This window comes from Phyllobates terribilis, unplaced genomic scaffold (genome assembly GCF_046119375.1).
Source record: "Phyllobates terribilis strain yellow unplaced genomic scaffold, ASM4611937v1 Scaffold_11__3_contigs__length_659146591, whole genome shotgun sequence".
In the NCBI taxonomy this organism is placed as follows: domain Eukaryota; kingdom Metazoa; phylum Chordata; class Amphibia; order Anura; family Dendrobatidae; genus Phyllobates; species Phyllobates terribilis.
The window spans coordinates 564,100,513-564,117,410 of record NW_027362771.1 but is presented as its reverse complement, the minus strand read 5'-3'; the positions used below and the strand labels follow the sequence as shown (position 1 = coordinate 564,117,410).

At 45.9% G+C, this 16,898-nt stretch overlaps 1 protein-coding gene across 1 annotated transcript in view; it reads left to right on the top strand.

Moving 5' to 3' along the window:
* Positions 1-3,670: 3,670 nt before the first annotated feature.
* Positions 3,671-16,898, top strand: part of LOC141166915 (neurotrimin-like) — a 46,042-nt gene continuing 32,814 nt past the window's right edge. The window contains exon 1 of the mRNA XM_073654095.1: positions 3,671-3,892. Coding sequence (XP_073510196.1) covers positions 3,829-3,892 — 64 coding nt within the window. The 5' untranslated portion in view covers positions 3,671-3,828. The remainder of the gene's footprint in view (positions 3,893-16,898) is intronic.

Genomic DNA, 16,898 nt, shown 5'->3' with positions numbered 1-16,898 from the left:
TATGTCTTACAGCCCGAGGACGTGCTGTGATTTACCAGGGGGGAATGTAGCACCCTGAGGATTCGGCTGCTACAGGGGTATTGCACCTCAACCCAGAGGTGTGATATTCCACTCCCGGGTAAGGATGGAGTGTGGATCTGAGCTCGGTAGGCTGCATGCACTACACACATCCCATTTCCGAGGAGCAGACCGACAGTACTCCCACTTAGAAATGTGCAGGTACGACCGAGTCTGTTCCTGGCTGGAGTGGGAGGGGGGTGGTACATCCCAAGTAGTGTAGGGGCAGATAGGGGGAGCAGCCTGGGTAAAGTTAGGAGCTCATTGGGTGCTGGTCACCTGAGCTCACACATAGAGGGTGTATATAAGGTGGGCACCAACTAAGAACAGGGTCAGATGCAGAGAGAACAAGTCAGGAGCAGAGGAGAAGAAAGACCCAGAGTGAGAGAGGAGAAGAGAGAGACCCAGAGGCACAGAAGAAAAGGACTCTAAGATCCCAAACTAAATCCCCGGGTGAAGAGTCGGCACAGGGTACCGGAACCCAAGCTGGTGGGGGTAAAAACACTCCCCAGCCAGAGACCGGAGACCGTGGGCAGCGTTTGCCACGGTCACCCACCACATCCACCCCGAAGGCACACCACATGAAGGGTCAGGGAACCCAAGGCCAAGGGTGTCCCAACAGAAGGCCCGAGTGAGCTGGACCTAGGTGGATCACTGGTGGGGACGGCCAGAGAACGGGACAGAAGGAGAGCTCAGGGCCACGCTCCGGACTTATTTGGGGGTTGGCTGGATCCAGGACCTGGTGGACGCAGCACGGCTCGGGTGGTCACTCGAAGCTGGAGTGACCAGTACAACATCTGCAGTAAGTAAACACCCTTAACTGCACAACCCGACTCTGTCTTCACTGCCGTCTGCACTGCACCACCACAACCCCCATCCTCTGCACCTGTCCCCCCTGAGGCTATACCCCACCCGTTGGGGGTTATACCATCTCAAGCTGCACCTGCACCATCAGCCTCAGCGGACCCTGCTGCAGCGGCGGCCACAGTGACCGCATCACAACGGGTGGCGTAGTCGACACAAAAGAACTCTTAATAACATCTGTAGGACTGCCACATAACACTGAGTTTGACGCCCTGGGCACGGGGCCGGGTCACAGCCGCTCGGAGACTACAACCCCCCATCTGATCCGGTGCCGGGTATTCCCCTCAAAAAGGAATATGTCCCAGGGGGCGCGTCACTTCTCTAATTCGTGTAATTAACAGCACCTGTAACTTACCTGTGGCACCTAATAGGTGTTGGCAATAACTAAATCACACTTGCAGCCAGTTAACATGGATTAAAGTTGACTCAACCTCTGTCCTGTGTCCTTGTGTGTACCACATTGAGCATGGAGAAAAGAAAGAAGACCAAAGAACTGTCTGAGGACTTGAGAAACCAAATTGTGAGGAAGCATGAGCAATCTCAAGGCTACAAGTCCATCTCCAAAGACCTGTGTCTTCCGTGCGCAATGTCATCAAGAAGTGTAAAGCCTATGGCACTGTGGCTAACCTCCCTAGATGTGGACGTAAAAGAAAAATTGACAAGAGATTTCAACACAAGATTGTGCGGATGGTGGATAAAGAAGCTCGACTAACATCCAAGCAAGTTCAAGCTGCCCTGCAGTCCGAGGGTACAACAGTGTCAACCCGTACTATCCGTCGGCGTCTGAATGAAAAGGGACTGTATGGTAGGATACCCAGGAAGACCCCACTTCTTACCCTGAGACATAAAAAAAGCCAGGCTGGAGTTTGCCAAAACTTACCTGAGAAAGCCTAAAACATTTTGGAAGAATGTTCTCTGGTCAGATGAGACAAAAGTAGAGCTTTTTGGCAAAAAGCATCAACATAGAGTGTGCAGGAAAAAAAAGAGGCATTCAAAGAAAAGAACACGGTCCCTACAGTCAAACATGGCGGAGGTTCCCTGATGTTTTGGGGTTGCTTTGCTGCCTCTGGCACTGGACTGCTTGACCGTGTGCATGGCATTATGAAGTCTGAAGACTATCAACAAATTTTGCAGCATAATGTAGGGCCCAGTGTGAGAAAGCTGGGTCTCCCTCAGAGGTCCTGGGTCTTCCAGCAGGACAATGACCCAAAACACACTTCCAAAAGCACTATAAAATGGTTTGAGAGAAAGCACTGGAGACTTCTAAGGTGGCCAGCAATGAGTCCAGACCTAAATCCCATAGAACACCTGTGGAGAGATCTCAAAATGGCAGTTTGGAGAAGGCACCCTTCAAATATCAGGGACCTGGAGCAGTTTGCCAAAGAAGAATGGTCTACAATTCCAGCAGAGCATTGTAAGAAACTCATTGATGGTTACCGGAAGTGGTTGTTCACAGTAATTTTGGCTAAAGTTTGTGCAACCAAGTATTAGGCTGAGGGTGCCAATACTTTTGTCTGGTCCATTTTTGGAGTTTTGTGTGAAATGATCAATGATTTGATTTTTGCTTCATTCTCTTTTGTGTTTTTTCCTTGCAAGCAAATTAAATGAAGATAATAATACCAAAGAATTTGTGATTGCAATCATTTTCAGGAAGAAACTGAGTATTATCTGACAGAATTGCAGGGGTGCCAATACTTTTGGCCAGCACTGTATATCCCCCTATATCTCCTCCTATTACTCCTTATATCCTCCCTATATCTCCTCCTATTACTCCTTATATCCTCCCTATATCTCCTCCTATTACTCCATATATCCTTCCTATATTTCCTCCTATTACTCCATATATCCTCCTATATCTCCTCCTATTACTCCATATATCCTTCCTATATCTCCTCCTATTACCCCATATATCCTCCCTATATCTCACCCTATTACTCCATATATCCCCCCTATATATCCTCCTATTACTTCATATATCCTCCCTATATCTCCTCCTATTACTCCATATATCCTCCCTATATCTCCTCCTATTACTCCATATATCCCCCCTATATCTCCTCCTATTACTCCATATATCCCCCCTATATCTCCTCCTATTACTCCATATATCCCCCCTATATATCCTCCTATTACTTCATATACCCTCCCTATATCTCCTCCTATTACTCCATATATCCCCCCTATATCTCCTCCTATTACTCCATATATCCTCCCTATATCTCCTCCTATTACTCCATATATCCCCCTATATCTCCTCCTATTACTCCATATATCCTCCCTATATCTCCTCCTATTACTCCATATATCCCCCCTATATCTCCTCCTATTACTCCATATATCCCCCCTATATCTCCTCCTATTACTCCATATATCCTCCCTATATCTCCTCCTATTACTCCATATATCCTCCCTATATCTCCTCCTATTACTCTATATATCCCCCTATATCTCCCCCTATTACTCCATATATCCTTCCTATATCTCCTCCTATTACTCCATATATCCTCCCTATATCTCCCCCTATTACTCCATATATCCTCCCTATATCTCCTCCTATTACTCCATATATCCTCCCTATATCTCACCCTATTACTCCATATATCCCCCCTATATATCCTCCTATTACTCCATATTATGGTCCTATGTGACTCATTACACCACATCTCCCTCTAGCTTTTCTGTCTATGAACCATAAATGGTTACTGTTGCTCTAAACAATCCCACCCATTCATCATAACACGTGTCATAATAAACCTCTTCCAACAGTTTTCCTAGCAGTTTATTCCGTAGCCCGCAGCACTGGAACCTCCCGACTGCTCTGAGACCAGCAGATCGTCCTGATCCACCTCTGACGGCCATCAATCAAGCTCTTCTCTGACATCCTAGACCTTCTTCAATCTTCTCACTATGGAGATGTCTTGTCTCTGGCCCCTAATCGTCATATCCCTTCTCAGGATTTGCAGAATACATGGTAGGTTTTTTCCTGGCATGCAGAATCTGTGGGGTTAATACATGATGGGAATATATTTTTCCAGATGACAGATGAGCAGAGCAAAGTTTGGTAACTTTGTGGTATTGAAAGCTCTTTATCCCCGTATCCTGCAGTTGACAGGTCTTTCCCAGTCTGTAAGACGCCATGTAACACTGTAAAGAGGAATGTCAAAACTTCTTAGGTTTCTGAAAAGATTGTTTTGTGGGAATGAGGGGAAGAAAAAAGATGAAAAAAGTCAAAGTTGGCTTAGAGTCAAATAGAAACCTCCTTGGTACAGGGCTGGTTCCACTTAGTACTAAGTCTACTTAGATCATTAGTGAAGAGTCAGACTCATCTGAAGACCTGATTTCTATTTTTATGCAGTGTTCACACTTTTTGGGGGATGATTTGCTTTACAAATGCTCGGAAAACCACTTTGCTCTTCACATGAGGAGTTTTTGAAGTGTTTTTCATGAAGAGGTTTTGAAAAATTTCTGGTGGTAAAAGAGCTGGTCTGAAGGACAACCTCTCCAAACTGGGTACTGGCCAACCTAAAGGCTGTAAAAAAATTAAAAAAAAACACCTAAGGAAAAAATATTCCTCCAGAGCTCCAAAGCTATGTTCCCACATTGAGTATTTGGTGACTTTTTGGATATTTTCTGCACCAATTTGCTTAATCAAGTCACCTTGCGTTTTTGATTGCCTTTTTTTACATACGTTTTTATCACGTTTTTGACGCTGCGGTTTTTGTCTCTTATTTGTATTTCATGTTGTACATATAACAGCTTTGTGGTATTTGACTTTGAGAAAAGAAAAATTTATACGGTCCTATGTGTATTAAATGCGTTTTTTACATGCGGATTTTACGCATCTAATGCAATTTTAGGGGGAAAATCCGCACATGAAACTCACCGTATTCGCAAGAAAATTTAACATATTGCAGATTTCAAACCCGAATCACAAGTTTCCGCATCCTCTGTGCTGAAACTTTATTTTTGGTTGTTTCCTAGGCGATTTTTTTTAGGATTTTTTGAGGAGTATTTTTAACCTTATCATTGATCATTGATATATATTACATAATGTGTAGTGTCTTCTGAGCAGAAAGGGTCAGGTCACTCGTTTTAACCACTGGCTATGGTTGATATGGCGTTTTTTCAGGTGGATTCTGTCTAGCTTATTCCTTAAACGGTTTCACTTGGGAAAACTCAGTGGCTGCGCTGGTGTCTAAACTGTATCGTGTGCACATAGCCAGTAGACGTCTTTGGAAACATGAAGAGGTTAAAAGAGTCTCAAAAGCCTGATCATATGAACAGCATTGTCGTTTTTGCATAAAAATGAATTGGAACATTCTGTTGAACATTTTCTGAGAACTTTTGATTTCACTTTCTGAGCGTAATCCGCCTGAAAAAAAAAAGTTGTGTGCACATACCCCTACAAATTTCTACAAGAAATCTACTCCAAAAACTCAGCAAAAGTGGAGCAGTTTTTGCTTGAAAAATTTGTTGTGTTTAAAAACCTCAAAAAGAAATTCTGTATGATTATAGCCTTAAGGGTTTCTGGTTTTAGAGCAGCTCAGGGTGAAAAGTGGCTTTTATTGAAGAGACCCAAGCAGGGGCATAAAGATCGCAGTCGCAAAGGGTGCGACCACAACTAAGTCCATGAGGGAAGGGGCCTGCCGATGCTAACACCTTTTTTCAGCTTGATGATCATCCTAGGACACAAATTCAGCTGAAATGTATTGTTGCACAGAGATCCGCTGGCTCCCTGCACCGCAATACGCACCACCGGCTAATCAGAGAACAGCAGCTGATGTCGACGTGCCCGTTAAGCGCGTATCAAAGACATCTGCAGTCGAGAGAAGAGGACGCTGCACGTTATGGGAGCGGAGGCATGTACGGAAAAAAAATTGTTATACCAGGAAAGGGCCCAGGATGGGGGACATTATAACTGGAAGGGATCAGGACAAGGGACATTATTACAGGAAGGGGCCCAGGATGGGGACATTATTACAGGAAGGGGCCAGGGTGGGGACATTATTACAGGAAGGGGCCAGGATGGGGACATTATTACAGGAAGGGGCCAGGATGGGGACATTATTACAGGAAGGGGCCAGGGTGGGGACATTATTACAGGAAAGGGATCAGTACAAGGGACATAATTACAGGAGGGGGACATTATTACAGTAAGGGGCCAGGATGGGGGACATTATATATAACAAGAAGGTATCAGGACAAGGGACATTATTACAGGAAGGGGCCAAGGTTGGGACATTATTACAGGAAAGGGCCGGGATGGGGGACATTATATATAAGAAGAAGCGATCAGGACAAGGGACATTATTACAGGAAGGGGCCAAGATGGGGACATTATTACAGGAAGGGGCTAGGATGGGGGACATTATTACAGGAAGGGGCCAGGATGGGGTACATTATATCAAGAAGGGATCAGGACAAGGGACATTATTACAAGAAGGGGCCAGGATGGGGACATTAATACAGAAAGGCGCCAGGATGGAGGATATTATTACAGGAAGCAGCCAGGATGGGGACATTATTACATTGAGGGTGAACACGCATGTCTTTATAGGATCTAGAACGCTACAAAGCCCATACATCTCCCCATGTAGGTGAGGGCAGTAGTCTAAATTTTGCCCAGGGGCCCATCAGACTCATGACAGTCAAACAAAATAACCATCTGTAAACAGTATTTTTTGGAGGGTTTTGTGTCACAGGTGTGTCAGCTGTGACAGACAGTCTCCCTGCAGTTGGTTGCAAAAGATCTCTTCATTTGGTATTACAGACACCTTCTTAGATCTGTTTCACTCTTGGACCCAGCGGCGACCTCCATCCTGCTATTTGGCACTAAGGCCTGGGTGTTTTAAATACTTTCTGTTTGTTACAGGGATGTGCCGGTGATATTCACATGTTTGCTTGTGAAGGCTTGGAGCTATTGCAGTCTGCTTACCTCCTCTCTGGTGTTAGGAGGACGTGTGGTGTAATCTCTCTAAAGTCGGCTCAAGCTAAGTTACTTTCCTCCGTGTTTGTCTCCCTTGTTGTCTTTAGTTGTTAGTGGGGACTGACTAGTGCTCATCCACCCCCTTCCCTATCCAGGGCTAAGCAGTAGGGAAATACAGGGTTTAGGTTCCTGTGCAGCGATTGGTGAGAATCCAATATAGGGACGATAGGGGAGACAGGGTGATATCAGATCAGCATAGGAGGTCTCCACTCCCCCTTCCCTAGCGTCTGAGCTCCCTTCCCCTCTTCCCTTCGTGTTGCACTTAGTCTTTCCCACACCTTGCGTGACATTTTGCCCACACTAAACGCCAGGCAGCATGACTATAATCCTGCCTACATGATTGCAGCCAGGTATGTATTTTTCTGAAATGCTACGGAGTTTCAGAGATAATATAGGGGCCGATTCATCAAAGTCACAACAGTTTTGCTCAACGTGAAGTTGCACAAAAATTTTACAACTTTTTGCATTTTCGCTCCAGCCACCAAAATAGGAAGAGCATGGGTGGGATGGGAAATAGCGGCGCTCACTGAATTCATCAAAAGTTACTGACTGGAGTAACATTTCTGGCAAGATGCATGGAGACGCACACAACTGAACAGATCCGCTGAATTCTTAAATGGCATGCGCCTCTTCATGAATTCGGCATATCATACTCCAGCGAGCCCCTTCATTAAGACTTCATTATACAGCTTACTAGAATTCTATGGCATAGGGATTACAGGTGCTGGCCCTACTTTATATTGGGAAAACCTGGTGACAGGTTCTCTTTAAGGAATCGGCCCCATAGTTGGAAAAGCCTATAGGGAGAGACCTGACTAGTCAGCTGTGGCCCTCAGTTGGGTTTCTCCCTGCTCCGCTGCAGATGATTATCAGGTCTCTACTATGTGTGTACATAGGGAGAGACTTGTCAATCAACTGATGTTGAGTGGGGAGAAGTCGGCCAGGACAGCCGACTTTTCCCAACTATATTTTCTCTGAAACACTGCAGCATTTCGGAGAAACACTTGTCTGGCTGCAGGTTCTGATTCATGCTGCCTGCGGTTCAGGATGCATGAATCTAATGACAGTTTCCCTTTAATTTCAGAGATAGGAAAACCTGCACATAAACAGTCCTGCTGAAAAGTGAATACATATATATCCCATCTATGGGAATGCTCTCTGGACTCCAGACTGATACATTGTAGCCAAGTATCAGACAGATTGGTACAACTGTAATGTATCTAAAGCACAGGAGATTGTCTAGACTGGATACATTGGTATCTACTTCTCAGCTGAGAGCAGGACCAGATAGAAAATACGTTTTCTCTTTCACTAAAGTTTTGGAAAATAAATGAGACATTATAGTTAAATATATTAGAAAGGTGTAGAAAGTCTCATTTATGAAGTGAACATGCTTTATTTAAAAATAAAATCTTTAAAGTGGTCTGAGGAACCCCAGGGGTTGGATTAAAATCAGCAATGCAAATCAGTGGGTCATTGAAAATACCAGACAAAACTTGGACTGTCAGAATGGAAAGGTGGAGAATTTTTTCAGGCATTTCCCTCGTGACTAAAGAGGCCCATATCACATCTGTTAGGTAAGATTCAGCACTTGTTAAAATGTAGGTGCAGCACTTTCATATGAAAATACTGCTCGAGCACAACCTCCCTCCATTGAGTCACGATTATTATGGTTGGTCAAAGGCCCATGACCTTTATTGCACACAGATCTAAATAACTCTGTCCATCCCTGTTTTTTCCTTTTACGTGCACTGTATCTTCTAGAGAAAGTTCAACACTGGAATTTAATAAACATGAAAAGTATTATGTTACATTCAAAAGGGACCGCAATGGGGTCTGTTCCAACCCTTGTTGACATGCAGGTGCATTGATAGGAAGATATAATAGTGTGTGATCAAATCATTAGTGGTGTGAGTCAGGCAGTGGAAATCTGTCATCATAAACAATGGATGGATCATGTCTATATTATTCCACAGCAATTTAAAGAAAAATCCAGGATATTCATAGACCATATTCTGGAAAAAATCTAGCACTCCTTTGTAACTGTTCCCATTTTATGACTCAGTCTGTTATTCGTACAAATTTCTAGTGCCATGGAGACCTTGTTTTTATAATGTACATACAAAAAAAAGGTAAAAAAAATATCCTTTGTTACCTTCCCATATCAATCAACATTACAGCATGGTCTTATATGGGCACTATAGATAATTGCACTGGTGGTATTATTTAGGCAAAGTTCATACCATAGTTTCAGCAATATCATATGTATATTAGGCCTCAAGGATATGGCGATATCATGAATCAATGTTGTACTACTATACTATACTGTCATATTGTTACATGCACGCTGCTAGGTTCAGAAAGGGGCGAGACAGGTTACATGAATTCTTTGGAATCCTGGGGGAACCGTTAATCAGGGCGACTATAGACCATGTGCTCCAGCTTCTCTCAGGCACACAGGGGTATTGACCCTCAGGCATAGACACGTTGTTTCATTTGCTGACCAGACACACTTGACAAGAGTCCTCATAAATGGTAGAACAGCAGCATTCAATAAGAAGCCACATAGCCAGTGCAAGTTAAGTCTTATGAGCAACAGGCTCCAGTGACAAACAGTACAGTTTCCTTAGCAGCACAGCAGTTCACAGTCTTCCCAGTAGTACAGAACAGCACAGTTCTAATGCAAAGGCACATTAATGAACACAGCATTCCTTACAGCACAGTGAGATGGAGGTTTGCTGAGGGAGATGATCCCTGTGACACCATTTCTTCCAGTCCTTATCTTTCTGTCTGACAATGCTCTGCACTGCTAGTTCAGGAACTCTACCTGACATGTGCTTAGCTTCACTCCTGACTTGAATCCTTTTCACTTGCAGGGGCTCTTCTGTGAGATACTGAACACACACACCACCTTTTTCTTCGGCTCCAGCCAGACAGTAAACAACTTCCCCACAATCCCCGTGGGGTCTGCTAAAAAACTCCCCTTCTCCTGTGACTGTGTTAACCCCTCTAGTTGCTGGATGCTTCTGGAGCACAACACTTCCTGTCTCATGTGCTTGTGTCATTTCCAATAATTGCTGAATGCTCTTAAAGCAACAGCACCACTTCTGCATGTCACAATATGCTTCCAATTTTAGTTCCATGGAAGTTTTTTGGCACTGATTCCTATAAAATTGTGAAATAAAAGTGCAATGCTCTGTCACATGCCAAATTGTTCAAGTATTGCCTATAGGTCTGTAGTAATTTTCCTCTTGAATGTGTTGAAAGCTTTTGACTGAGTCCTGTTCCCATTACAGATTTTATATTAATTTCACTAACTCGGTGTAATTTCTTACTGAACCACAGAGGACATGTCTTCCCATATACCCTGTGGCAACAAACATAGTCCATGCAAGTTTTGGTAAAATTTGCAACCATGGCTTTGATGACTGCAATTTCGCACAGTGAGCCACAATGCCACCATAGTTTGCAGAAAACTGCTCTAAAGAAGAAGACCATGAACTAGAACCTGGTCATGGAAAGTCTGAGTAGCATGTTGTCAAGATCCTTCCTAATGCTAGCCCCAGTAGGTTATGGGGCCATAATGTGAGTGAGAGAGCTAAAACTATTCAGATACAATACTGTAGAGTAGGGGACATCCATAGGTACAAAAAGCAAATCAATGATCTCATCTATTAGGGCATGTGCACACGATGCGTTTTTTATGCCGCGGAAACACTTTAAAACCGCATGTTAATAGGTCTGCCATGTATAGCAATGGTAATCCGCATGTGCTGTGCACATGATGCGTAAATTTCCCCTCCGGATTACCATTGCGGCAAAATCTGCAGCATTACCATTTCTATCGCGATTCCGATGCGAATTTGCGCTCATTGACTTGCATTGAATCGCAGCAAACCCGCAGGTGCTGCATTTCAATGAAAATCAATAGGCGCAAAATCGCAGCGGAATCACACTGCGGGTGGTACCCGGGTCGGGAGAGGAGCCTGCTACTCCTCTCATCCAACCACTGCTCTGTCTGATAACAGCGAGAGCAGCGTGGATGGGAGGAGCAGCAGCCTGCCCTTCCCAGCCCGCGTGCCCGCGGTAGTAAAAAAAAAAAAAAGGAATGAAAAAGTAAAAATAAAAAAATAAAGCTTTATACTCACCTGTCCAGTGGCCCCCCAGTGTCCTCCTGGTCCCTGGCAGTGATGCTGTCCTGTCTCCCCGGCGGCCAGCGGTACACTGCAGGGTGCGGGCTCGCGCCCCTCAATGTGCCGAGCTGCCAGGACCTGCAGTGACGTCACGAATCAGCTGATGGTCGTGAGATCACATGACCATCAGCTGATAAGTGCCGTCAGAGCGCTCTCCTCAAGCGATGTCGGTCGTACACACAAGCGCATTTTTCTGAGAGTTCCATACCTAAAGCATTCAGTTCTGATGAAGGTCTGTATCAGGACCGAAAACGTTTAATGCTATATGAATGCAAATAAAAGGAATTTATTTTCAAAGAGTGCCAAGTTTTTCTGCTCTATAGCTATCAGCTGATGGTCAAGTGCTCATCAGGTGATCGCTGCCGGCACTTATCAGCTGATGGTCACGTGACCATCAGCTGATGATCACCCTTGGAACATTCGCAAGATCGGGTGATGATCGGGGGACATAGTGGCTAATGAACCAGCTGTGAAATGTTAATTATGGCCAGGGAAAATGTTTGCCTAATGGCACCTTCCCAGGCTAAAATTAACAGTTCACAGCTGCCACATAAATTACATGAATAGAAATGTTAATGAAGATTGGGCGAATTGGACTAGCTGACACACAGCTCTTTTGTTTGGTTATGTCAAGGTGTCAATCAGACCTTTTCATGACCAAACTTAATTAAAGTAAAGTAAAGAGTTAAATAAACACACAGACACAGAGCAAACACTTTACTTGAATTACAGCAGACACATTCTTTAATCATTTAAATGAACCAATATACGCACCCCAGTTCTATGGTAATCCAAGGGTTTAAGCAATGTCCCACCAAATAACTTTATTTAGCTCCAAAAAGCATTTATTGAGGTACAAAAATGCTTCAAAAAACGCTTCAAAACCGCATGTAAAAAACGCATGTGTTTTTTCTGCCAGGAAGAGGCAAAAACGCTCAGGAAATTTCTGCTTCCAATCCTGAACGTGTGCACATACCCAAACTCTAGACCTGCTATGCAGAACCTCTACATAATAGCATCTTCTTATCAAATGCACCATTGGGTATAACAAGACTCTACTGGTAATTATATGTTTGGCCCGAGGGCTCGTCTAGTGCATTGTTTTAATACCACAGAGACTGTGTAACCATCCTCCTCTGCCAACAAGTCCTGGCAACGCCCTGGAAAAGATACCTGGTATAACAGAGTATTTGGGTGTGAACATCAATCACTACTTTATAAACTTGGATATCCTCCTGAATCTTTAAAAAAAAATGGAATTGCAAATATACCTGGTCTATGGAATTATAGTCCAATTTTGCAGAGGATTGGGTGCTCTGTTTATAAAAAGCTTGGACCACTATGAAGATAAATTGCCCACCTACAAGCCCCTAATCTTTAATTGCCTGGATGGACAACACATGACTCCGTAAGGATGTTTGTGAGTGTCCTTACTTAGTCTGCAGCTGCAAAAGTGGGGAGCAGAGACAGACGGACTCTCCAAAGAGGTGGCAGAGATGATTTATTACTAGTGATGAGCGAGCGTGCTCGCCACTGCTCGGTACTCGCCCGAGCATCTCACTGCTCGAGATGCTCGGCGCTCGCCGAGTATTTCCGGGTTGCTCACCGGGAGCTCGGGTCCCCTCCCTGCATGTTTGGCGCTCTTTACAGAGCCAATGAACATGCAGGGATTGACTGCCATGCAATGTAATGCCGCAGCCATGTTGGTTGTGGCATTACAGTGATTGGCTGGCTGCATAGCGTCATCAGGTCTATATCAGACCTGGTGCCACCATGCTCGTCACAGTCACTCCGGATCAGACAGTGTAGGGAGAGCTGCTGCTGCGTCAGGGAGAGATTTGCTTGTGTATTAGGTAGTGTAGGGAGAAAAACCGTACATTACACATATCCATCTCAACAAACAGTCCTTCTGAGGACTAATCCATCTGCAGAGATATCAGGCAGGCAGTGTATATAGGCAGGCGGTGTATATAGTAGACTGCAGTGCATATAGCACAAGAGGCTCCATTCCAATTCTGCTTTCTGCTACTGTTAGATATTTCTATACAAAGGCCCAGGTCTCAGGGGCCAGGAATACTTTTCTTTTGGTTCTTAATCGTCATTATTTGCTTAAAAACCAATCCAGAGAACACAATTTTTCTGTGCCATTTGCTTGTTGGCACTGCAGAATACAGCCAGGTCCTTTCCATATTACAGCGCTAGAAATCCAGCTATTTAAAACTGAGTTTTCTCTGTCAAACGGATCACATATACGTTGTCAGAAAATACTGCCATTTCTGGCCTCCATTAAAAATTTCCTTTAGTGTATCAGTGAAGCAATTCACACCAGTTTGCTGTTCAAACTACTTACCTACAGGCCAGGTATTTATAACTCTGTTTTCTCCATCACACGGATCACATAAGTTCGCTCCAAACTCAGTCATTTGTAGTGAGCGTGGAAGATACTGTCCTCCATTTAAAATGGGCAAGGCACGTGGCAAGGGACAAGGAACTGGACGTGATGGTAATGGTGCATGCAGAGGCTGAGGACAAGGCCATGGGCAAGCCGAAATTGTGCCACAAGAAACACCCACATCTTCTCGCCTGACCTTCCTGTCCCAATTTCTAGGGGACCGCAGCACACCACTATTGAACCCAGAGCAGTGTCAAAAGGTTGTTGTTTGGATAGCGGATAATGCTTCCAGTCACTTAACCACCACCACCAGCCTGTCTTCCACACGGTCAAGTCTCAGTAGCCGTGAGTCTGGACCGCATATTCCTCACCCTGATCCTCCTTCCTCCCAACATGCCGAGTGCCCGGAGACAACTGATCCCACACTTGGACATTCTGAAGAGCTGTTCACTTTTCCAGTTATAGATTCGGGCCTCTCGCCTGGTCCACTTGAAGCGGGGCAAGAGGAGATCGCGATGCTCAAATATTTGAGCAGCCACTGTCACACGAAGGCGACGGTGGGAAAGTGTCACAAGAGGTGGACGATGATGAGACACAATTGCCAGAAAGTCAGGAGGAGGACCAGGGTGCGGAAATGGAAGACGAGGTGGTGGATGATATAGTAACTGACCCAACCTGTCAGGAGGACATGCAGAGCGAGGACAGCAGCACACAGGGGGAGGGAGGCAGAGCACCCCAACAGGCAGGAAGAAGCAGTATGGTGGCCGCAGACAGAGGGCAGGCAACCGTTCCCCGTAACACCAACACAAAGGAAGTTGCCAGTACAACTGTTAGGTCTTCCCGAGTCTGTGCCATTTGCACCACCTGCCAGGCCAGCATCGCAGGGGTGGCAAAACGATCAGCCTGACCACCACCAGCATGATCAGGCACATGGCAGCAAAGCACCCGACTTTGTGGGCCGAACCTCAGGGTCCAGGAACAGTGTCTGCAGGTGAAACCATTGCTTCTTCCGCTGTTGTGCATGCAAGCCAATCCCCTGTCCATGGTGCATGCGAAGACGTCTCCTGCCCTGCACCTGTCGTTGCACACTCTCAAGTAGCAGCATCAGGAAGCACGTCCATGTCCTTTTCCCAGCACAGCGTTCAGTTGTCCATACCCCAGTCCTTGGAACGTAAGAGCAAATATGCAGCCAACGCCCCACAGGCCACACTACTAAATTCTCACATTTCACGACTGCTTGCGCTCGAAATGTTGGCTTTTAGGCTCGTGGAGACGGAAGCATTTTGCAACCTGATGGCGGCGGCCGTCCCTCGGTACTCGGTCCCCAGCCGCCACTATTTCTCCCGGTGTGCCGTCCCCGCATTACACAAGCACGTGTCCCAAAACATTAGCCGTGCCCTCAACAACACAGTTACCGGGAAAGTCCACCTAACCACGGACACGTGGACAAGTGCTTGTGGGCAGGGATGGTACATCTCGCTGACTGCACACTGGGTTAACATAGTGGAAGCCGGGACCCAGTCGGACCTTGGGACAGAACACGTCCTCCCGACACCAAAGATTGCGGGCCCTAGGTCAATCAGGGTTGCCCCCACGGTCTACAGCTCCTGCACCTCATCCTCCTCAGCCTCCTCCTCCTCTTCAGCCTCCATCTCTGAAATGTCCACATCAGTCACAAGCTGGAAGCACTGCAGCACTGCCTCGGCCAAGCGGCAACAGGCTGTGCTGAAGCTAATATGCTTAGGTGACATACCCACAATGCTGAAGAGTTGTGGACAGCTCTGAAAGAGCAGGCAGATCTGTGGCTCACACCGCTGAACCTACAGCCAGGCATGGTCGTGTGTGACAATGGCTGGAATCTGGTGGCGGCTCTGAGGCGAGGCGAGCTCACACACATACCATGCCTGGCCCATGTGCTTAACCTCGTGGTTCAGCGGTTTCTAACATCCTACCTGGAGCTGCCGGATCTGCTTGTTAAAGTATGCCACCTGTGTGCCCATTTTAGAAAGTCATCTACAGCTTCCGCCGCCCTTGCCGTGTTTCAGCAGCGTTTGCAGCTTCCGGCTCACAGACTGGTGTGTGATGTCCCCACACGTTGGAACTCTACACTGCAGATGTTGGGAAGGATTTGTGAGCAGAAGAGGGCAGTTGTTGAGTACCAGCATCAACAAGGCCGTCGGTATTCAGTTCAGATTATACACATAAGACCTCAGGAGTGGACATGGATGTCAGACATATGTACCATCCTCCAAAACTTTGAGGACTCCACCAAGATGGTGAGCGGTGATGACGCCATAATTAGCGTCACCATCCCGCTTCTCTGTCTTCTGAAACGCTCTCTGCTCACAATCAAAGAGGATGCATTGCAGGCGGAGCACGATGAGATGGAGCAAGGAACCATACAGGGTGATTACACACAGCCAAGCCTCATCTCATCCCAAGGACAAGAGCTAGTTTCATGCACTATAGACAGTACTACCTGCACAGCTGTCATACCGTCTGTTCAGCGTGGATGGCCAGAGGACAGAGAGGAGGAGGAGGAGGAGGAGAGCATGGTCAGTCATCCTCTTGGTGAGGACACGGAAGTCTTGCCTGTTAGTAGTCTGGCACGCATGGCTGAGTTTATGTTACGCTGCCTTTCCCATGACCCTCGCGTTCTCAAAATTTTGGGTGACAGTCATTACTGGTTGGTGACACTTCTAGACCCACGCTACAAGAAGAACTTTATATCTCTTATTCCTGAGGCGGACAGGTCTGCAAAAATGGGGCTGTACCAGAAGGCCCTTGATGCGGAATTATTAAAAAAATTCCCATCTGAAAACGCTGGCGGCAGAGGGCACACTTCGTTGGACAACCAAGGAGTACAGGCGAGAGAGACACAACTTCAATCTAGCAGAAGCAGGGGAACACTGTCAAAGTTCTGGGAGAGTTTTCTCAGACCCTCCCATCGGACAGGCCCTGAGGCACGGGGTACTCTCACAAGGAGTGGAAAGTTTGGGAAGATGCTGAGGGAGTACCTTGCCGATTGTACCAACGTCCTCCGTGATTCCTCTGTGCTTTATAATTATTGGGTATCCAAGCTGAATACGTGGAATGAACTGGCTCTCTATGCCTTGGAGGTCCTGACCTGCCCTGCCGCTAGCGTTTTATCAGAGTGGGTTTTTAGTGCCACTGGTGAAATTATAACTGATAAGCGCATCCGCCTGTCAACTGAAAATGCTGACAGGCTGACTCTTATAAAAATGAACAAGGGCTGGATTGGGCCAGACTTCTCAACACCACCGAATGATAGCAGCGTAACATAAACTCAAATCCAGTGTCTTTTCTGGGAGGTGTATTCCCATGCACCTCTTCACACCCAGACATGGGTATACGCTTCCTGATTTTGTCTATTTGCTCTTGTCCT